General features: G+C 39.3%; 1 protein-coding gene and 1 pseudogene across 1 annotated transcript in view; one reads left to right on the forward strand and one right to left on the reverse strand.

Annotated features, from left to right (window-relative positions):
- FARSB (phenylalanyl-tRNA synthetase subunit beta) overlaps window positions 1-23,066 on the reverse strand; it is a 53,110-nt gene that overhangs the window by 6,728 nt on the left and 23,316 nt on the right. The window contains exons 15-16 of the mRNA XM_070422235.1: window positions 20,965-21,082; window positions 7,567-7,722 (exon numbers count right to left, since the gene is read on the reverse strand). Coding sequence (XP_070278336.1) covers window positions 7,567-7,722; window positions 20,965-21,082 — 274 coding nt within the window. The remainder of the gene's footprint in view (window positions 1-7,566; window positions 7,723-20,964; window positions 21,083-23,066) is intronic.
- Window positions 11,686-12,263, forward strand: LOC139015563 (small ribosomal subunit protein eS24 pseudogene; annotated as a pseudogene).

The following is a 23,066-nucleotide window of genomic DNA, read 5'->3' on the forward strand; positions in this document are numbered from 1 at the left end:
ATGTCACAGATGGGAAAAGGGAAGCACAAGGAGATGAGGGGACTTGCCCAAGGCAAGCAGCAGCACAGGCTACTGAAGGTGAGGATAGCCACTGATAGTGGCACCTCTTTGTATGTGGCCCGGAGGCATGGAAGGCCTACAGGAGAATGTTTGCAAAAGGTTGGTCAAACTGTCCATTTTATGTTTGTAAACTTCTTCTGGTTTCAAATTAAATAAATAAACAAAACTTAAGAAAAAGAAAGTGAAGAAAAAGAGCTGATGTGTTAGTACCTACGGCGGACACTGCTTCTGAAGCATTTAAACTGAAAAATCTTAAAACTGAAAATGACCTTGGAGGTGATCTTGTCCGTTCCTTTATTTTAGACATGAGAAAACAGAGACCAAGGAGGTTAAGAAAACCACACAGCCACACACCACCAGAGCTGAGATTGGAACCCGGTTCTTCCTGAACCCCTGTCTGTCACTTTTATCCAATGGCAATTTTCTGAAGGGCACACCTAATAGCCACCTTGAGTATACTCTAGCGCAGTGGTTCTCAACCTTGGCTGCACATTAGGAATCTTGGCTGCACATCACCTGGGAATCTTTTTAAAATCCTGATTTCTGAGCCTCATCCTCCAGAAATTCTGTTTCTTTTTTATGGGGTGGGGCCACAACATTAGTAACAAAGAAACAGAATTTCCGGAGGATGGGGCCCAGAAATCAGGATTTAAAGATTCCCAGGTAATTCTAATGTGCAGCCAAGGTTGAGAACCACTGCTCTAGCGAATGATTACCCATTCCAAAATACTTCCCCAAATTCTTCCATTTGCATCTCTGAGAAAGTTTCATCTCTGAGAAAGAAAACCCCAAATATCAATGGCTGAAAAAGACAAGTTTGTTTCTCTCTCGGGTCAAAGACAGAGTAAATGCTCCAGGAAATAAGGCCTTCATTATGAGTGGCTGTGAGCCCTGCTGAGTCCACCACATTTATCAGCCCACCTAGAGATTCACTCAGTATGTTTATCTAGTTTTCTATCTACGCATCCATCCCTTTAATCCTTCTGGATTAAGCTGGATTGGCCACTTAGAGGGCTGATATTAGGTTACCAGAACACATCATGTGCGAGGAATTCACAGGACAGTGGTTCATAACCAACACGCTGCAGCGTACCAAGTCCAAAACCAGGGTGCTGCCAAAGTGTGACCCATGTGTACACCTGCTAGTACATAAGGAAGGTACACCCACCTTTCACTTGTAAGATAAAAACTAAACTTTCAGCCGAAACCGGTTTGGCTCAGTGGATAGAGCGTCGGCCTGCGGACTCAAGGGTCCCAGGTTCAATTTCGGTCAAGGGCATGTACCTGGGTTGCGGGCACATCCCCAGTGGGAGATGTGCAGGAGGCAGCTGATTGATGTTTCTCTCTCATCGATGTTTCTAACTCTCTATCTCTCTCCCTTCCTCTCTGTGAAAAATCAATAAAATATATTAAAAAAAAAAAAAAAACTAAACTTTCAGAATCTGGGTCCTATGAAACAAGCTAAAAATGAACTTCTTTTGCATCCCTTTGTATTTGGGTCTTTTCTACAGACTAGTGGAAGCCAAGGTCCAATTTGGAAACAGGAAAAAAAGGAGTACAAGATGGTAACTAAAAGTATCTTTATCTCTCTTTTTTTCTCCCCTAGTATCTATAAATTCAATAACTCCAAAAAATGCATTCAGTTACAGTATACATTCTCAACGGGGGGTGACAATGGAAAGTATAAAAAAGCCTCACAGATTATAATGGCTTGTGGTGCTCCACGGCCGAACCCTACCTGACAAAACCTTACTCCTTGGTATTCAGTTCCTCTCAATGGTTGTCTGGACACCACAGGAGCAGTACTGACATGGGAGACATAGCAAATATATGAGATCAGTGCTATAAAACTATGGTGATAGATGGCTGTGATCGTGTGATTGGGAAACTTTCTATTGACTGTGAAGTCATGTTGAGAGGTGGCCTGGGGACTGCCATTGGCTGCCTTGGTGATGTTTATCTTTGATCCTCAGAACTGTGTGTAGCTCAGGCTGTGAGATTTAAAATAAAGAGTTTCTAATTCAAAAAGTTATTCAACACATCATTGATTACATCAAGTGCCAGAGGGGAAAGCACTGACAGTATCGAACTACCAGCTAGTTATTTTCTCTCATCAAGGAAAAGTTAAATTCACTTACAATCATTTCTAAGAAATTACTTTTTCAATTGTTTAACTTTTGCTGAAAAACAAAAAAGTTCTGAATGATTTTTAAAATGTTTTAGTTATGGTTATTAAGCATTTAAATTAACTGCTAATTGGTATACATAATTTCATACACTATAATTTAAGTAAACAAATAACATTAAAAGTTATTAAGCAGATATAGTTAAATGTAGTTTTTTAATTTAACTTTTTAAAAATAATACTTTGCTTTATTTATTTATTTTTTTAAATATACTTTATTGATTTTTTTTACAGAGAGGAAGGGAGAAGGAGAGAGTTAGAAACATCGATGAGAGAGAAACATCAATCAGCTTCCCCCTGCACACCCCCCACTGGGGATTTGCCCGCAACCAAGGCACACAGCCCTGACCGGAATCGAACCCGGGACTCTTGAGTCCGCAGGCCGACGCTCTATCCACTGAGCCAAACCGGTCAGGGCTAATTTAACTTTTAACTTAAGATTTTTAATTTATTCTTAACCCTGAATTGAATTTTTAAAAGTAGGGTTTACACTTATTCTTTTTTAAGTATAAAGCAGAATTTTACATATAATGCATGATAAAATGCAGTATATTTGTGGTATTAAAATTTGATGGTGGGATTATTAAGAAAAAATATAAAAAGGTTTCTTAGGGGTTTGAGAATTTTTTTTTTTTTTAAGTTAGAAACAATGGTTACAACATCTATCAGATGGGAATCTGAGCTGACCAGGTCATTCCAGGGAGACCTGGTGTGGAGCACTCACTCTTAATTCACTGAGTACTAACATCTATACTAATAAAAGGGTAATATGCTAATTAGACTGGGAGACCTTCCAGGCATCCTTCCGACAAAGCCATTGTGACGGGGCGGAGGCAGAGGCTGTTAGGGGTGATCAGGCCAGGAGGGGAGGGCAGTTGAGGGTGATCAGGCTGGCGGGGCAGGGGAGGGGGGCAGTGGGGGGCGAGCAGGCTGGTGGGGGGGGGGGCAGTTGGGGGTGAGCAGGCTGGCAAGGGGGGGCAGTTGGGGGCAAGAAGGCAGGCAGGCAAAGTGGTTAGGAGCAGTTAGGCAGGCAGGTGAGCAGTTAGGAGCCAGCAATCCTGGATTGTGAGAGGGATGTCCCAGATTGGAGAGGGTGCAGGCCAGGCTGAGGGACACCCCCCATGCACGAATTTCATGCAGCGGGCCACTAGTCTATATATATAAAAGGCTAATATGCTAAGTGTCCCTCCACCCGTCGAACCGGTCACCAAGATGCGCACTGACCACCAGGGTGCAGATGCTCAATGCAGGAGCTGCCGAGCTGCAGTGACTTGGCAGCAGCAGTTCTCAGGTGACACACTCTGAAACCAGGAGGAGGGAGCCCGATTCCTCACAGGGCATGTTATTCCACCTTTGGCCGTGGGTTATGTTGTTGCTGGGGCAGTGTCCGCCCTGAATCTGGTTTACTGAACATTTGTTTGTGTTCCACACCCTGTATGACAGCAACTTTGCAAAGTGCCCTCTCGCACTCCAGGACCCCTCGGGGGATGTCAGAGAGCTGGTTTCAGCCCAATCCCCACAGGCCAGGCCAAGGACCTCACCTGCTGGAGGGACCCCATTCACTCCGCAGACGCCGGGGACGGACCATGGCAGGTTGGCTCCAGGGTGTGTCTGGTCCATCTCTCCCAGTCCTGCCCCCGCCCTGCCGGCCACCTTCTAATTAATTTCCTTCCAATGTGCACAAATCCATGCACCAGGTCACTAGTGTTAAATAAGAACCAAAGTATACCACCCCCCAAAGAGGGTGAACATGAGAACTTTGCCTTGTACATTTAAGAAAAAGTGGGCAAGAGAAACAAACACACTCAAAAACAATACAGAGCTAAATGACTCATGTGATAACTGCAGAAGCCATAATTTATAAACATTGTGCCTGTGTTACAGGGCTGTGTCCACTGTATACTGATTACTGCTAATGAGTTTCATATTGCTGTCTTTTAATCCCATCTTTGAATGTATTTGAAATCTCTCAAGCACACAAAAATAGGGAACCAGAGGAATAAGGCCAGGAAGCTTAAAAACTTTCAAACCTTTTTCTTTTACGAGTAAACCTGGTGCCTTAACAGAATAATGTCTTTGTTGGTGATAACTAAATGTGGATATGTCATGCAGATCCCCTTTAGTCTAGTCCAGAAAGTTTTCTGTAAATCAAATCATAAATGGAACACCTTTACTTCAACAAGGTGTCAGCACATATTCCCAAGCTCATATTACACTAAAAACCAGGGAAACATCACAACTTCACCCGAAGTTTTTAGCATCTGAAATCTTTCACAGGTGTCCTGAGAGAGGAAAAAGGTCACGACCTACAGGTCACGTCAATAATCATTAGGTGTTACTGTAACAGAAGGTATCTGAATAGCTGCTGTGGGTACATATGGTGCAGGATTATGTGCACATTACTTACAAGGTTACTTTTCATTTCACAAAATGAATTTTGAGAAGCATGAAAACTAGAATTGAGAGATCTTGTCTCAGGTTAATTTGAAGTTTTCTGTAGAATTGTATATAAACAAAACTGAAATAGGTAACAAATTAAAGGGGAAAAATATACCCTCAAGTCACTGCAGCCAATCCCACACAAAGCCCACTGCCTTCTGTAAGAAATGGCTTTTGCCACTGATTTGCCCAGGAACCACATAACTGTTCTAAACACAAAAATGTGGAGAATTTTCCTGCCCAGACGTGGTTTTTGAAAGGATAAATGCATTTTAACATACATAATTTAGCTTGCAACAAGCCACAAAAACAAAAGGGAAGAAGCCTGGAAAAGAACACATACATATGCTCTAAGAATCTGATCTAGTGCCACTAAAACATTCTGAGCTCACACTTGTGAGACCTTCAAGATGCTCTAGAATCTGCTAAAAAGTTAAAGGTTCTTCTTTCTTTGTTTCCACTCAACAACTGACCTTATTCTATCATTAACTCAGAATATCTCACTTTTAACTGCAGTGGGGCTCAGCAAATGAAAACTATGTAAAGCTAAGCGAGCACAGCAGAGGCTCTGCATGCTGCACAGCACTGCCACCTGCATAATAAAATAAGCAAGGTCACACGCCAATGTCAACAGAACTCCTCAGGATCAATGTGATGATCAATCAAAGGAGTTTCCAGATTTCTCTCATAATGAGCAGGGCTAAGTTCCTCAGGGGGAATCAAGTTCCATTCTACTCATCCCTACCTCCAAACAAAACCGTACAAAAGGAAACGGGTGGTGTGCATTAGAAGGACAGAAAGAAAGGAGGTATAACTGCCAGTTGATTGACATTAGCAGGAATCTCTGGTGAACAGACTTAGCTCAATTATAACTGCAAAGCCACCAGGGATTTTTAATTATTAAAAGGTAAACCATATGCCAGAGTAACAGAAGACAACTCAGTAATCAAGACTGGTAGGACACAGTCGTTCTTAATCTCTTTCTACTCTACTTTCTGATACTTAGATCTTTTCTTAGCAGGAAAAAACTACATACAAAATATAAATTTGAAATAATGATTTGGCTAAACACACCCCAGCAACCAAATCTTTGTGTTTACAGATTTTGCTCAAGACATATATATGATATATATATGTATATGTACATATATATGTATGTATGTATGTGTGTGTGTGTGTGTATATATATATATATATATATATATATGGATCATACGCATATGAAATTTTAGATGAAGAACTAATACTGATTCATTTTAATAAGCCACGTCTTTAGGTCTTAATTTCTTTAACCATAAAAAGATAATCACATTTATATAATCATATTTGTCATTAGATAAATTTAAAGTTAGAAATCCCTATGAGAAATGAGGAACTATTAATTATAATGACACTAATTGTTTTTGGCTTGATGGCTCTTACAGAAAGCATACTGAGAAAAATGATGTGGCCAGTGCTGGTGATACTGAAAGAAAATACCTCTTTTCTCAAAGAAAGCCAATTAGATAAACTTTAGTAACAACTTGGCCTAACAAACTGAACAGAAAGGTCTACAAACACCTCAGGTCCTACATGTGTGACCCAGCCCGACTCATTTAACTTGCTTTGCTTTGGTTCCTTCACTTGTCAACCCAGGAAATTGGACTTGATGAACCCCAAGATTTAGTGCTAACACTCTAGAATTCTATAAGCATAACACAACTTCATTGCTATTTCTAATAGAGATGTGGTAGAAAACAATATTTAACTTCTCAACTGTAATTATTAGAAACAGACAACCCCACAACCTTAACATAAAAGGGCCCATATATTTCCGGTTTATTACATTTTCAAGGAAGTCTCAAAAAAAAAAAAAAAAACACATTAAAACAAACCAACAACAAAAATCTCAGAGGACTAAGACAAATAAATCTAAGGGAAAAACAAAACCAAGTACCTGCTAAATAGCACTTTTTAAAAATGAATACTTTGTTAAAAATTTAAGAAGCCAAATATAGTTATAAAAAATTATCAAGTACAACAGTAGAAACCAGTAGTAAAATATTTGTTTCCAGTTGTTTCTGGATCTCTTGCCGAACAAAATAAACTCAGATTCAGCTATACATGAGAAGCAAAAAAATTTCAGAAGTCCCTGGACAATGGGAAACTAGCACATTAGGAAGTATTCACACCCCATTCAGTTAGGCAGCGGTTGGCAAACTGCGGCTCACGAGCCACATGCGGCTCTTTGGCCCCTTGAGTGTGGCTCTTCCTAAGCCTTAGGAGTACCCTAATTAAGTTAATAACAATGTACCTACCTATATTGTTTAAATTTTAAAAATGTGGCTCTCAAAAGAAATTTTAATCGTTGTACTGTTGATATTTGGCTCTGTTGACTAATGAGTTTGCTGACCACTGGAATAATCTAAACTCACCAGCAGATTTTACTCTGCTTGGGCTTTTACGTAGGATTCCCACCTTTCCTCAGTCAACTTTATGATTTGATTAACATACATGAAGTCTTTCAGAATAACTTTTGAGGGTTTTGTTTTTGTTTTTTTGCCTTAAAGGCCTTAGGCAGGTGTCTTTGAGTACAAATCAGCAGTTTAGATTCACTCAGCTTCCAGTTTGGTCTTCTGGGTTCACTATGGTGCTGGTGCTTAACAGTGCCAAAAACTAGGAGTTACCCACACTCAGCTGGAATGAAAGTACACTGCACAGCACAAGAGCTCTGAAAAGCATTTTCTTTAAATGTAGGTAGAAAAGGGTATTTTCTAGAAAATATTAACAAATAATTGAAATGAGGCTCTATCTCCCCCCAAATTAAAAAAAAAAACTATCAAAACTAGGGCACGGCCACTTCATTACGTTATCACAAACTACATTCAGCCGATCTGTCCTACCTTCTGATGCTTTGATCACATATCCCCTCTTCTTTTCACCGGGAGGAACATCAAGCAGCTGCATAATTCTGTCCAGTAGCCCGTGGATTATCTCAAACCCAGGATTCTTGTTATAATAAACAGCACAAAGGTGCCTGTAGTTTCTTGCACCTACATCTGAAAAAATAAAAGAATTAGTAACAAGGTCACATTGACCATTACTTAAGAATCTGATTTACACCAACACAAACTTGGGCAGCAAACAAAAAAGAAAACCTATTAGTAAATACACAGACAACCATTCAACGTCAAATGCAAAATAATATGGTTTTCAACCATCAAATCCCCTGAGGTGTTTTGATTTGGGGAAGTATAAGAAACCTTGAATGCTGGCCCAAGAATAATAAGGCTCTACAGTGGTATAAACTGGTAAAACTCTTTGTAAACAATTTAGCAACAAACATAAGAGCCTTAAAACTTCATCATCTTTTATTCACAATACTATACAAAGTAAATAATCCTAAATACAAGAAAAGGCTTCATGTTGAAAGATATTTCTGCACAAAACATTATTTCCAATAGTGAAACTAGAAACCACTAAATTGGGGAATGGCTACATAAAATTACAATCATTCATCAGAATACTATGGCTAAAAAGCATCTTTATTAAGATGTATAATGCAGCTAGTAATAGTAAATGAAAGAAAAGGGAAAAATATACAATAGGTTCAAAAACTATGAAGCAAAGAAGGGAATCTGTCACAAAAGTTAGGACAGTGATTACTGTAGGTAAAGGGAAAGTGATATGATGGGGAGGGTCTTAAAGAAGCTTAAGATAGTGGCAATATTTCATTTCTTATGTTGGATGGCTACACTAGCATTTGCTTGATAATAATCTTTTTGAACTATATGTTATATATACTTTTTACAGTTAAAACAGGAAAAAGGCAATAAATGAAGAATTACAACTATGTAAATATAACCATAAGCCAGAAAACTCCAAGCACAGGAAAAAGATAAAACAAATGCACTTACATGTTAACAGAAGTTATGTTTGGGCAGAGATAATTTTTTCAAGTTTCATCTATTTTTCCATATTTTCCTTGATTAGTATATGTTATTCTACTTTGAAATACTGAATTTAAAAGTGGTTATATTTTCAAAAAGGTAATATCGTTTACTTGCAACAGTCCAAATGAACCCTGATGGGTAATTGGATACATAACTGTGGTTCATCCATACAATAGAATACTACTCATCAAGAAAAAGGAATGAACCTATTGATAAAGTTGACAATTTAGATATTAATCTCAAGGGTGCTATGCTGAATGAAAGAGGCTACATATAACATGAGTCTATTTGATTTTTGTTGTTTGTGTTTTTTGTGTGAATCCTCACCCAAGGATATTTTTTGCATTGATTTTTGAAGAGTGGAATGGAGGAGGAGGGAGGGAGGAGGGAGGAGGGAGGAGGGAGCAGGGCAAGAAACATTGGTGTGACAGAGAAATTGATTGGTTGTTTCCTGCACTCGATAGAGGCCGGGATCAAGCCTGCAACTGAGGTCCATGCCCTTGACCAGAATCAAACCCGAAACCTTTTAGTCTGGGGGCTGACGATCTAATCACTGAACAAAACCGGCTAGGGCAACATGAGTCTATTTGTATGATATTCTGGAAAAGGTAAACCCATATTAAAACTTTATTTTTTTTTATTTTTATTTTTTTTTTTTAAATATATTTTATTGATTTTTCACAGAGAGGAAGGGAGAGAGATAGAGAGAGTTAGAAACATTGATGAGTGAGAAACATCAATCAGCCGCCTCCTGCACATCCCCCACCGGGGATATGCCCGCAACCCAGGCACATGCCCTCGACCGGAATCGAACCCGGGACCCCTCAGTCCACAGGCCGACGCTCTATCCACTGAGCCAAACCGGTTTCGGCAAAACTTTATTTTTTTTAAAGAAGCGTATAGCATATAAAGGTAGACTCAAATTCAATGGTGATCATTTACTTTATAATGGGTATATACACTTGTGGCCCTTTAATTAATTCTGGAGGAAACCACAATTCTAACACAGATACTGAATGAATGTTAGCTTCATTTTGCTTTTCAAATTAGGAAAAGAGAAAACTAATGTCTATCAGGGAACAAACTGAAAATAAAAAAGCTGCTTTAAATTAACACTCGAGGCCTGGTGCACAGATTCGTGCACCGGTGGGGTCCCTTGGCCTGCCTGCGGTGATCAGGTCAAAACCGGCTCTCCAACATCCCCTGAGGGGTCACAGATTGCTAGAGGTTCTCGGGTGATGCACCCCAGAATCGGGCTCCCTCCTCTCTGGTTCCAGTTGCATCACCCAAAAACCGCAGCTGCCAAGTCACTGCAGCTCGGTAGCTCCTGTGTTGAGCGTCTGCCCCTGGTGGTCAGTGTGCGCCATAGCTACCAGCCAGTGGGCTGGTCGCTTAGGCTTTTATATATAGAGATGTACTGAGCAAAAGTTCTTCCACAGATTTATTCTGAGAAGGAAAAATTCTGAGAATCCTAAATTAAATTATAATAGGCTGTAGGGTGCAAGGAAGAGACAAGAAGGGGTTGATCAGTCAACAGCAGGAGGGCCAGACCCAACAAATGACTGTTTACATCCTGAATGTATACTGAAACTGCATTAACTTTCAGGTGGCAATTTCCTCAATTATCTAAAAAGAATAGCCAATCACCAAAAGACACCACCAGAAGGCACTGCATCCTGGTTACACACGCACTTTCCAGACTGCTGCCCACAACCAATCCAAAACATCAAGTATTTCCTGTGGACTGTGCACCTATCCCAGAACTGTCCCCCACTTCTCCTTTTCCAGCCCCCCTTATCTATAGTCAATGTAAATTCTTTCAAAACAACTTACATCTTTCTTCTCCAAACTCATTGTATAAAAGAGCCCTGTAAGCCCAGGACCATGGACATGGTGTCTTCTCCATCCAGCCCTGCTACTGGTGGCTCAGACTGCATGCCCAGGAGCTGGTCCTTCTCTGGCTAGCATGTAGCTCAACAAAATCTTTCTTTAAGAAACACTTTAGCCTCGAAGGTTTTTGATTAACAATTCCCATTGCATAATTGACACAAAATACTGAATGCCTTTTACCTTCCAGATGTCCAAATAAAATGGGTGTTTTAAGACACTGTTCTCACCTACTAAAGCAATTTATATAAAAGTGAGCACATAAATGGGGTAAAAAGAAAAGGGAAACTAATGTTAACTCTCTACCTGTCTATCAATGTATCTATAATCTTATTTAATTTTCAAGACAATCATGTGAGCTAAGTTTTATTTGCCCTATAAAATAGAATGGAGAAACACGAGTCCAGAAAGATTTTGCACAAAGCCAAGCCAACTGGCTGGAGCTAACTATATTTAATTACATAGCTAATAAATGACAAAAACCAGGATTTGACCAGAATCATCTGACTCTAAACCCATGGTCTTTCCATGATACAGTGGCAATCTCTAACGGATTTGAATGACAACAAATAATATAAGGGCAAACTTATATATGGTTATATATCTACCTAATATAGTAAAAGATATCCATTCCTGAAATGCTTTTTATATGACAAACAGATGTTTGTTCTAAAGTTTTCTAAGAATTCTAGGTAAGCAACCGGAGTAAATTATTTTTAGAAGTTAGTTAACTAAAGTTTCTAGCTATCAACAATATTGTCACTCATGGAAAGCGTATTCTAAGTTAAACACTGACTGACCACGTGGAGAAATAACTGTTCTTGCCATGTAACATTTCTCAGTACCTATCATGGTAAAGACACTCTTCTGTAGGTATCCCTGGAGGATAACAGTCAGAGTCAGCACAGGGCCTGCACAAACTAAACCCTAACAATCATTTTCTGAATAAATGAATAAAACCTGGAAAGGGAGGTAAGCACATACAAGTAACTATTTAACAAGGCCAAGACCAGACAACTGGCCACAATCTATGTCAGCACAAGAGTCAGCAGATGCAGGAAAGTGAGTACTCTCTCTATCATTTCCATTTGCAAAGATAAAGACATTTGGTATCTACAAGCTTTACTTGAAGGTGTAAGAATACAGATTAATATTAAAATCAGGCAGCTATAAAACCTCAATAACTCTTTTCCTCCCTGGCTGCCTGAAGACCAACCTTCATCATGAATGATACAGTAACCATCCGGACCAGGAAGTTCATGACCAACAGACTACTTCAGCGGAAGCAAATGGTCATTGATGTCCTTCACCCTGGGAAGGCAATATGTAGTACCCAAGACAGAAATCCGGGAAAAACTAGCCAAAATGTATAAGACCACACCTGATGTCATCTTTGTGTTGGGATTCAGAACCCACTTTGGTGGTGGCAAGACCACTGGCTTTGGCATGATTTATGATTCCTTGGATTATGCAAAGAAAAACGAACCCAAACACAGACTTGCAAGACATGGCCTATATGAGAAGAAGAAGACCTCAAGAAAACAGAGAAAGAAACACAAGAACAGAATGAAGAAAGTCAGGGGGACTGCAAAGGCCAATGTTGATGCTGGCAGAAAGAAACGAAGTATCTTGCAGTGAGCTGGAGATTGAACTACAGAAGGAGTAAAGATTCTTCGGTGACTTTATCTGTAATGGTTGTGCAGATTTTTCATGAAAGGATTAATAAAAACAAAAACAAAAACAAAAAAAACCTCAATAAACCAACCATGTGCATAAACTGAGGGGCCTGATTCCTCTGTAGGAAATTTCAATCTCTCCCTCCCTCCCTCCCTCTTTCCCTCTCCCTCTTTCCATTCCACTCTCCATTCTGAAGGGGTAAAAAAATGAAACAAAACAGAACTAAATTATCCCTTTTATAACACTGAGTTGCTCCTGGGCATCTCTTGCCATGTGGTAACCATTTGTTGGTGTCACATGCTTCCACTTGAACACACAGACACATATTGAAACTACTTTGTTGTTGCATTTTGCTGTGAGAGAACAGCCCAACAGTAATGCCACCACTCAGAGAGCTTAGCAACATAAACTGGAAGCTTTGTTTTAGTAACCTTTGCCTTGGGATACTTCTTTCCTGACCTCCAAATTATGTAAAACTTACCTAAAGAGGAACAATATCTGGTCTAAAGAATTAGAATATTAAAGAAAACAAACTAAGTGATTTTGATGATCAGAATAATAAAAATATAATAAAAAATACAGGACTTTTCAAAAATTATACTCCAAGAAAAGTTCCAGGGTGTTTATAGCACACACATTACACACACACACACACACACACACACACACACACTATAAAGAATTATAGATTTTTTAGATTCAACTTTGCAATATTTTTAAGATAGGCCACTAACTTTTAGGGCATTGTACTTATTAACCCACCATAAGAATTAAATTAAACTCTTTATTTAGGCAGCCCCTCCCAACTCCCACCAATGACTGGCTGGTTTTCCACATTTCCTAAGAACCCCCACTGCCTCTAGACTGGCTTCCTCACATCTTGCTAAGATAGTCCTACTGCGGCTGAACTGAAAAAAGAGAATAACCACATACCCCATTCCTCCCACTCCTCCCTGGAGAACTGTGAGGTGTGGTACACTCCCCATTTCCTAGGATTCTGCACCCAGGGACCATGCTACATCACAGAGCTCACTGACTGCATGCCACAAAACAAGAACCATTTAAATTTCATGCCAAAATTAGGGTTTGTTGCAAATGACTCAGTTCTTTATAACTGACTCAGTTCTTTATAACTCAGTTAACAGACCTCTTGTGTCATCCCATCAAACAATTCTGCTTTTTAGACGGGTCTGCCAAGTGTGTCAGCCTAAATTACCAATGTATTTCACAGACTTCAAAGTACTGCCTGGAGAGGCTGATCTACCCACCCAGAGGAGGGGCGGCTGGCTACGCTTCTGTAAGCTGAAAGATCATGCCAAATTATTTCTTTTTAAAGAGAAAGAAAAAAAGAATGGTAGAAGATGTCCCTTATTAGATGACTACTGCATACAACTCAAATATTTAGAATAGGCTCTTGCTTGGTGTAGATCCTCCTTCACAAAAGTACCAACGATTAAGAGCAATCAGGGGTGTTAGGTTAACTGGAAAAGGGCAGTCTTCAACCTTTCCATCTCTACTTCCACATTCACCCAGAAGCCCAAATACAGATGTTCAGAGAAAGCCTGCTGGAAAATCAAAAAGGCTTCCAGGGTAATCACTGGCTTGTACTGAGCTTGAGATTAATAGTTTGGCCAAGCTCAGAAAATAAAACAAAGCACCTTGATTTTTAGTCTTTTCTATCCAATAAATTGCTTTAATATTGGTCCCCAAGAGACTGGAGTTTATACATTATCTCCTGAAAAATTCCAGTGTAGTATTAAATGATTCACAAAAGCTAAAAGAATCTCCTGAAGACATATACCTTAAAAAATTACACCTAATATGAAAAAACAGGACTGCAAATTTGTAAAAAACCTTTTTGGAAAAAAAGTTGACAAGATAGCAAATGTTTAACAGGCATACCTATGGACCGACCAATTCTATTTCTAAAAATTTTTAGAAGTACACATTTTAGCAAAACCCTGGTAACAATCTAAATATTCATCAACAGTCTGACTAAATAAATTATAGCATATCCACACAATGGAATACTGTGCAGCCATTAAAAAGAATGAGATGAACAGAATGTGTCCACAGGAAAAAACCGGACAGGTAAAGCATAATTCCACTGGTATGAACTCAAGAGTATTTATCCACATATAGACTGTATATAGAAATGTGTAACATGAATGCACATGCATAGAAAATGTCTGGCAACCAATTCTAAGAGTAGGATTACAGAGAAGTTGGATATGTGTTTGTTTTTAATACCAAGATAATAGAATTACTTTTAAGTTAGAAATATATATTAATAAAAGTTCTTAAGGATATTACAAATATTTTCAATTTTAAAAACAAACATAATAAAAAATAACTTTCCTTAAAACATATCTATATTATAGCACCAAAATACAGATTTCATTTTTAAATAATGCTGAAAGCCAAGAAACAAATGTGAGGAAAACCTACGATCTTCTCAATGCATGAAGGAAAAAGTTGTATCCTTGTGGGTTGGCTTTTATTTAGTTAACATAAACCTGGAATGGATTTTTATCTATTAAAAAAAATGCAATGCATGACAGAGCACATTACACTCACGTTAGCAGATCTAAACTATGTGGTGCCAAACATACTAAAATAACTGTCTCTATTAAAAATGATGTTATTTACACAATTAAGATGCTATCATATATATGAATAATGCTACTTCAAATATTGTTAATGTCAATGTACCTTACACCCATATTTTTTAAATTATTATTTGGGAAATTCTACATGCCAAAAATATGAAGTAGTAAAATTAAATTAATCCAGACTGATGACATAAGCTCTCTTCAGATAACCACATTCCACATGTGGATGCTAGATAATCTTCCATTATTTGATGGCTGCAGAATTAATGCACAATTTCTCAGAGCTGAAGTATTTTACAAGCTCATAATTAAAACACTTTTATTGAGCTCTTTATGAAGCAAAGAGTTACAGAAAAAACTATAAAGATCTGGACCCTATATTTTAGATTACACAGTATAAGACAGATTCATGAATGGTAAAACCCAAGAACAAATTGAAAGAACAACCCAAATCATAAAAGAGCAGTGAATTAGTTATGTTCCCTGTAGCCATGGTGGCCCAGAGAGGAGAAAGGAACAAGAATCTTAAATATATATTGTGACTAAAGTTTAAAAAGTAAATTCTGGGGCTCATATCAAACTAGTCAAGGTAAGAAGTAGATCATTCTCTGATTTAGAAAATCAGCTTCAGGGAGAACATGAAATTTTAGAAGCTATTTAAACAGGGATGTGGGAAGCAGAGGAAATGCAGCTTGTCCAGGACTGCAGCAATGCTCTGGAGACAGGACCGGTCTGAGCAGGAAGTGAAGGCTTGGAGTAGGGGTGCCTGCTAAGGCAAGTGAGGGAACCGCGGCCCTTTGAGTGGTCAAGGGCCTCTAACCTATTCCATCTACTAGGATAATTAACACCCCAAATTCTTTAAATACAGTAGTTGAAACTAAAGTGCATGTCAATTTGATTATCAGGCTTCTCCACAGATATATGTCAAATTGACAAGATGGCTGTTTAGTGCTAACTCTACATCACCTTCTGTACATTACAAAGCTGTCATCTTTATTAGGCCGTGGCTCCTTTTAAACTTAAATTCAACCCAGCAATGCATTTTTTCCTGCCCATTCAGTGAGCTTCTAGGCATACTGGCAGTTTCAGAGACCATCATGGAATAAACTGTGATGGTAGATTTCTCTCTCTCTCTCTCTCTCTCTCTCTCTCTCTCTCTCTCTCTATATATATATATATATATATATATGTATATATTGATTTCAGAGAGGAAGGAAGAGGGAGAGAGAGAAACATCAATGATGAGAGAGTATCATTGATCGGCTGCCTCCTGCACACCCCCTACTGGGGATCGAGCCTGCAACCTGGGCATGTGCCCTTGACCGGAATAGAACCCGGGACCCTTCAGTCCACAGGCTGACACTCTATCCACTGAGCCAAACCAGCTAGGGCTGTGATGGTAGATTTCAATCTGCATTTAATAAAATGCGAGAATGTTGGCTTTGCAAAATACAGTTCCTTTTCTGAGCATAAAGATTAGCAGTTCACAATTAGGTCCTCTGTTCCTCTAAAGTAGTTTTTTACTATTTTGTTTATAGTTTAGTTAGCCTTGACACTGAACAGAAAAAACAAAAGTATTAACAACTGGAACCAATCAATAACTCACACAGCAGCCTGATTTGATAGCTTCAGGGCTGCCTCAACTGATTTCCCCTTTATAAAGCTAAAAATTTACCCCTCAGCAGTCTGCATTAACTTCTCATTCCAAAGATACATGTCACTCTGCCCAACAAAAGGGATCTCCAATTTTTTTAAATGTTGCAGCAACTTCGGATCTTAAGACTCAATAAATGCAGTGGTTGGCTCAACCTCAAAGAACTGGAATGTGTCTGAGTCTGAGGGAAAGTCTTAATATTTGAGCAGTGCGCCTGACTCAGCCATAAATGGGCAGCCAGCCTGCATCACAACATGACAGTCAGTCAAAAAGTCCACTTCAGCACAGGAAACTGGCCAATGAGGTCAAGCATGAAAATGGGGCTAGTAGTCTTCCATTTACTCTTACAGAAATGCAGGCCAGGCAAACCTGTGGGAGGCACTGAAATCCAGTACAGATTCCTTTTTCATTTCCATCTGGGAAGATATGCTTGCCTACACACACTGACGTGAGGCTGGTAATGTTGGGTATTTCCTAAATCTTACCAAACAAGTTAGTCACTTCCTTGTCTGTGCCATCAGGCCACCTTGCACATTCCCTCCGAGCACTATCTATCTAAAAATCTGTTCCCTGCTCTATCTGCCTCAAGACTGGCAACTCTGCCTCCTATTTTCTGAGCAGTCCCTAGCAATGAGTGATGAATGAGACTGCCTTGCTCACTCTTACCACATATTTCTGCCCCTTTGAATCACTAGTTTGGGTCTGCCCTCATGAAAATTTGAGACACTTTCATATTAACTGGAAACCTCTTTTATCATTTCACTTTTGATGGACTAGATTTTTTTTTTCTTCAAAATAGTTTTTTCTTTAGGAGGAAATGGCTAATGTAAATCCAACAGAGAAATGCTTACTGATTTGAAAGATAGTAAAAACATATGTGCTCAATTCACCAAAAAGAAGTGAGTGATGAATTACTGAAAAAACAAGATTCTTATTTTTCTTAAGTAAATTCCCACATTAGTACATTTTGGTTTTCTTACCCCACCCCACTCCCCAAAAAAGTGCACAACAGAAGAAAAACCAATTAAGCAAAAGTTAGGATAAAAATGAGCCCCAAGTGCACAGCAAGGTGACATTAATCCTTGAATGGCCAGTCAAGGTTTTCATGTCATTCTCACAGAAACTGACCAAACTGGGATGCTAGGTATCTGGCGTTAGGGGTTGCTAATACCCTAATACAGTGATGGTGAACCTTTTGAGCTCGGCGTGTCAGCATTTTGAAAAACCCTAACTTAACTCTGGTGCCATGTCACATATAGAAATTTTTTGATCTTTGCAACCATAGTAAAACAAAGACTTATATTTTTGAGATTTATTTTATATATTTAAATGCCATTTAACAAAGAAAAATCAACCAAAAAAATGAGTTCACATGTCACCTCTGACAATGCATGTCATAGGTTCGCCATCACTGCCCTAATAGTAAAAGCAGACATCAAAAAGTGCTTATTATGTGGCTGAAATCCTTATAACGCATCTATGAAATAAATGCTGTCATTATCCCCATGGAACAGATGAGGAAACTACGGCAGAGAGAGATTAAATAAATTGTCCAAAGGTAATAGCTGTTGAGTGGCAGAACCATGACTGAAACCTGGGCTGCACTCTCTTCGGAACCGCAGCACTGGGCTGCCTCACCTAGAGAGTCCTCTGTGTGCACCAGATGACAAGTAGGGAATCCACAAGTACATATTTAAAATAATCCATCAGAAAAGCTACTTTTGTTATAAAATAAATTCTAGGCCTACCTAAAGAGGAAGCACACTCCAAATAAATGAAAGCAAACCTATGTTTTCAAGATGGTAAACTTACCAAGCAGATGTACCTCCTCTCATTCCTCAAATCCTAGTGATATGATAGAAATTTTTAAAGAGAATAAACCATGATGGTGCAAGACAACAGGCAGAAGTAACTATCAGATGGAAATGGCTGGATGGAGAAAACAGAGCAGAATAGTCACAACTGAAAACAGGAATGAAAGAGGTCTGCTACAGAGATGAGAATTATTCCTCCTAATGAAATCAAGTGCAGCAGAAATGCAAATCTTTGAGTTAAAAAGCATATGGACTGGCTTCTGGGGTTATTATCAGCACTCCTACAGCACTAGTACCTAAGACCAGCTCTCTCAATAGGAGAGGTAATCTCCAGGCCTGGGCCTTGGGGCAGAGTGGAGTCTATGTCTAGGCCTTCCCAAGAAACACAGAAGGAAAAATCAGTAAATGCACCTCTACCCAGGCTGCAACACTGTGAGTGCCCCCATGTGCTCCTTGCCAACAGCAAAACCCTCCTGTGACAATTGTGAGGATCCCAGCCTGCTCCTCACCCTCACCCTCCAGACTCTGAGCAACTTGCTTGTGAGCATGCCCAGCTCTGCACAGCCCTATAGGGAGCCCTTACAATTAGGGAAGAGGCCTACTGCTACAATAGAATTCCAATACTTTTGAGGAAACCTAGTGTAATTAACCCAATTCTCTATTTATAAATATGTTTGAATCACCAAGGATCAAAACAATGTAAAACTCAAAGAACTAAGATGAAAGAAAACAAGTCAAAGTTAACAGAAAAATTTGACATTGGAATTACAACACATTCTTAGTTAGTTGTACCAATGGAGGCCTTGAAGCACAAGAACCCTTACAACTATTTATAGCCGGCACTGAAAATGGTTTCAGATTTCTATTATAGCAGATTTATTACCCAAAGAACACTCTCCATAGACTGATATTTAAACGAATGTTTATTCTCTAAGGATATATGCACTGAGATAAAAACCCTGACCCTAGCTTTAAGGGCAGTATTTATGAAGGCTAGAAAAATTTTTTGTCCCTTCTACTTCAAAGAGCTGGTGTAACAATCAAAAGAGAAAAACGTATGCTTAAAAATTATTTTGGCCCTAGCTGGTTTGGCTCAGTGGATAGAGCATTGGCCTGAGGACTAAAGGGTCCCAGGCTTGATTCCGGTCAGGGGCACATGCCCAGGTTGCGGGTTCCATCCCAGGGGGGGTGTGCAGGAGGCAGCCGATCAATGATTCTCTCTCATCATTAATGTTTCTATCACTCTTTTCCTCTCTGAAATCAATATATATATATATATATATATATATTTTTAAATTTGTTTTGGAAAGTAAAAGGCACCACACAAATACGAGATGACGCTGTTGACTGAAAACAGGCTGCACACTGGGGAGCAGATGGCACCAGCTTTGGCTGAAGAGTTTGCTATGGACGGTCCACATACAGGAGGTCGAGAAAAAGGACTCTGCTTTTGTTAACTGATTGAAAAGAACACATTCTGAGGCCTGTAGTCTAGAGAAGACTCACTGAATAAACACTGCTAGGACTTGAACTATTAATTTTAGGGAACTAAGGAAAAATGCCAGCAATTTAGTCATTTGATGGCACTGCTCACCAAGAGATGACCTCATATATAGCTCCAAACAGTCAGACAGACTCATATAAGTTTGTAGACACAGAAGTTTGAATGAGACATAGGAAGCTTGAATAAGAGACTTCCTTAGCAATCAGGTGTAGGTACTTACTAAATATGTATTTATTAAATAACCACCCCATTCCAAATGTTGAACCAAGCAATCTGCTGCACTAACAAGTCCAGACCATACTCAAAAGCGACAAAAACTGGTAAACACAGCCGAGACCGGTTTGGCTCAGTGGATAGAGCGTCGGCCTGCGGACTGAAGGGTCCCGGGTTCGATTCCGGTCAGGGGCATGTACATTGGTTGCGGGCACATCCCCAGTGGGAGATGTGCAGGAGGCAGCTGGTCGATGTTTCTCTCTCATCGATGTTTCTAACTCTCTATCCCTCTCCCTTCCTCTCTGTAAAAAATCAATAAAATATTAAAAAAAAAAAAAAAAAAAAAAAAACCTGGTAAACACATCCACAGTCACTAACTGGCAAACAGTCACTAGTGGTGGTGAATAGTCACTGCTAAACCAAAATGACAAGAAATCAAGCACCTTAAATCATATGATACAAGAAAAAAAGAAAGATTCCACAGTGCTTTTCAAGTTAAGGTTTTAATAGGGCTCTTCCAAAATGTTATTAAATTATTTGTTAAAATTGCTTTCTAGTAAAAGAAGTAAGCGATACAATAACCAAATATCTGGACCATACTTGGATTGATTCAAATCAATCGTGAAAATTAAATTTATGTAACAATTCTGAAAATGTAAACACTATCTAGATATCTGATATTAAGATATGATAATTGCTATATAGGTTATTTTTAAAAGACAAAAATGGTAGTCCTTACCTTTTAGAAATAGATACTACAGTGTTTGCTGATGGATGAAATGATATGTCTAGGAATTACATTAAAATTATATGGGGAAGTGGGTTGGAGTATAAATGAAAGAAGCTTAGCCATGTGTTGATAATTGTTGAAGCTGGGTGTTGTATTTATGAGGGTAATTATACTATTTTCTCTACTTTTATATACAGTTGAAATTTTCATAATAAAAAATGCTTTAAGTATACAAATGAAAGGTGGCTCATTCTTACCTCTGCTAGAATCTTTCAGTACAATATCAGAGATTTCAAACAGTTTCAGAGGAAGAGGCATCTTCCGATTCGCTGCTATGGTCTTTAGGAGGCCAGGAAGAAGGGTAGTGCGCGCCACCTACAGGAGAAGATGCAAAATTGCACTGACCAAATAGGAACCAAACATACATACAGTACTTCGCCCTTATCCTCAGGAGATACGCTGCAAGAACTTCAGTGGATGCCTGAAACCACAGGTGGTATATACATACATACTATGATTTTTAAAATTAAAATCTTGAAGATTTTAAATATGTAAATTTTCATATCCTGCCTTATTTTGAAAATTGAAGTAGATAATAAGAAATAGAAATACAGGATGAGGCAAAAGTAGGTTTACAGTTGTTCATATGAAAATACAATAATTAATAAGTAATACAAGAATAAGCTTTATGTTTCACATACAACTGTAAACCTACCTTTGCTCCCCCCTATATTTAAATAGATTAAATATGAATTAATCAAAATTTTAAAAACCAGGACCAGGGAAAATGTAAATGTAATTAAAACACCAGGACAATGAGGAAAACAACACAAATATGTAGGTGCTAAAAAAACTATGCAGCTGCTATGGGCAGGCTACGACTACAGTTTCCAGCTGAGTAGCCAAAGAAGTACAAATAAACATCCCAGTTCTTTAAAACAAACATACATAAAACCGCAAAACTTCCCTGCTTTTGTCTGTGAAATAAATTTCTCACTCTAAGATATGAAGTATGTCAGCTGTCAAGACATCACGTTCCTGGCAGGGTTTTACGCGCAGTGGTATGACAGCATGATTGAGAATCTGGGCTCTGCAGACTCCAACACCATTATATTTGGCCCAGACTCTTGCATGAGCTTCTTAAGCTGGGTTTCTCTGCTTCCACTCCTGCCACCTTATGGTCTATTCTCCACAGAGTGATCCTTTAAAACCTAAATTAGATCACGAAACTACCCTGCTCAAAAATCTCCAATAGGTTTCCATCAAATTTTGAATAAAACCCATGTCCTACATGGAGCCTCTCTCCCACCTCAGCGCCTGCTGTCCCCTGGCTTCCTGCGCTCCAGCCACACACCTGCACACCACAGCAGGTTTCCATCTCAGACCTCCCCACTTGCTCTTCCCTCTGCCTGGTACATTCTTCCCATAGACCCGCATGTGGCTACCTTACTGTCTTCAAATCTCTGCACAGAGGTCCTCTCCCACAGAGGCCTGTCCTGACCACCTAGCTAAAATAGCAGTCTCTCCTAGATCCTGCACAAGGAAGTATAAGCCCCTAAAAGGACTTGCTAGATTGTGAGGTGGGAGAAACAGAACATCTTTCCTATCACATTCATTCTATCAGCAAGCTGGTAATTCACCTGCAACTTGCTACTTTCTTAAATATCCTTCACTTCCCCAAACCATACAAACAAAATTACAATGTCAAAAGAAAGCTTAACTTATTGGAATAGAAACAAGCTACTTCATAGATAACTTTTCTTAGTGTTTTTATTTTATATATAAACCTTATTTGCTTATTTAAAAACCCACACTAATATTAAAAAAAAACCCACACACAAACAAACCTGACTATGATCAAGCTTCTAGATCTAACTACCAATTTATTGAAAATACTAGAGGCCCAGTGCACAAAAATTCATGCACGCAGTCCAGGATCCCTCTCTGGCAGCCTGGGAGCCCTTAGGGGATGTCCACCTGCTGGCTTAGGCCCGCTCCCCAGGGGGATTGGGCTTAAGCTGGGTCAGAAATCCCTCTGGCAGCCTTGGGAGATGTCTGACTAACACCATGGATGCTGTGCTGGCCAGCCATGAGCCGGCTTCTGGCTGAGCAGCACTCACCCTATAGAAGTGCACTGACCATCAGGGGGCAGCTCCTGCATTGAACGTCTGCCTCCTGGTGGTCAGTGCGTGTCATAGCGACCGGTCCTTCCCAGTTGTTCTGCCATTAGGGTCAATTTGCATATTACCCTTTAATAATATAGGATAGGAACCACTGGAATGTAGTTAGCAAAATCCTAACTGTAAGAACTCTGAAGGGCAAATGACCCAGTTCCTTCAACAGAGAGAGAAAGAGAGAG

This window comes from Myotis yumanensis, unplaced genomic scaffold (assembly GCF_028538775.1).
Source record: "Myotis yumanensis isolate MYYU_CA2020_CCGP unplaced genomic scaffold, mMyoYum1.0.hap1 SCAF_8, whole genome shotgun sequence".
Taxonomy (NCBI): domain Eukaryota; kingdom Metazoa; phylum Chordata; class Mammalia; order Chiroptera; family Vespertilionidae; genus Myotis; species Myotis yumanensis.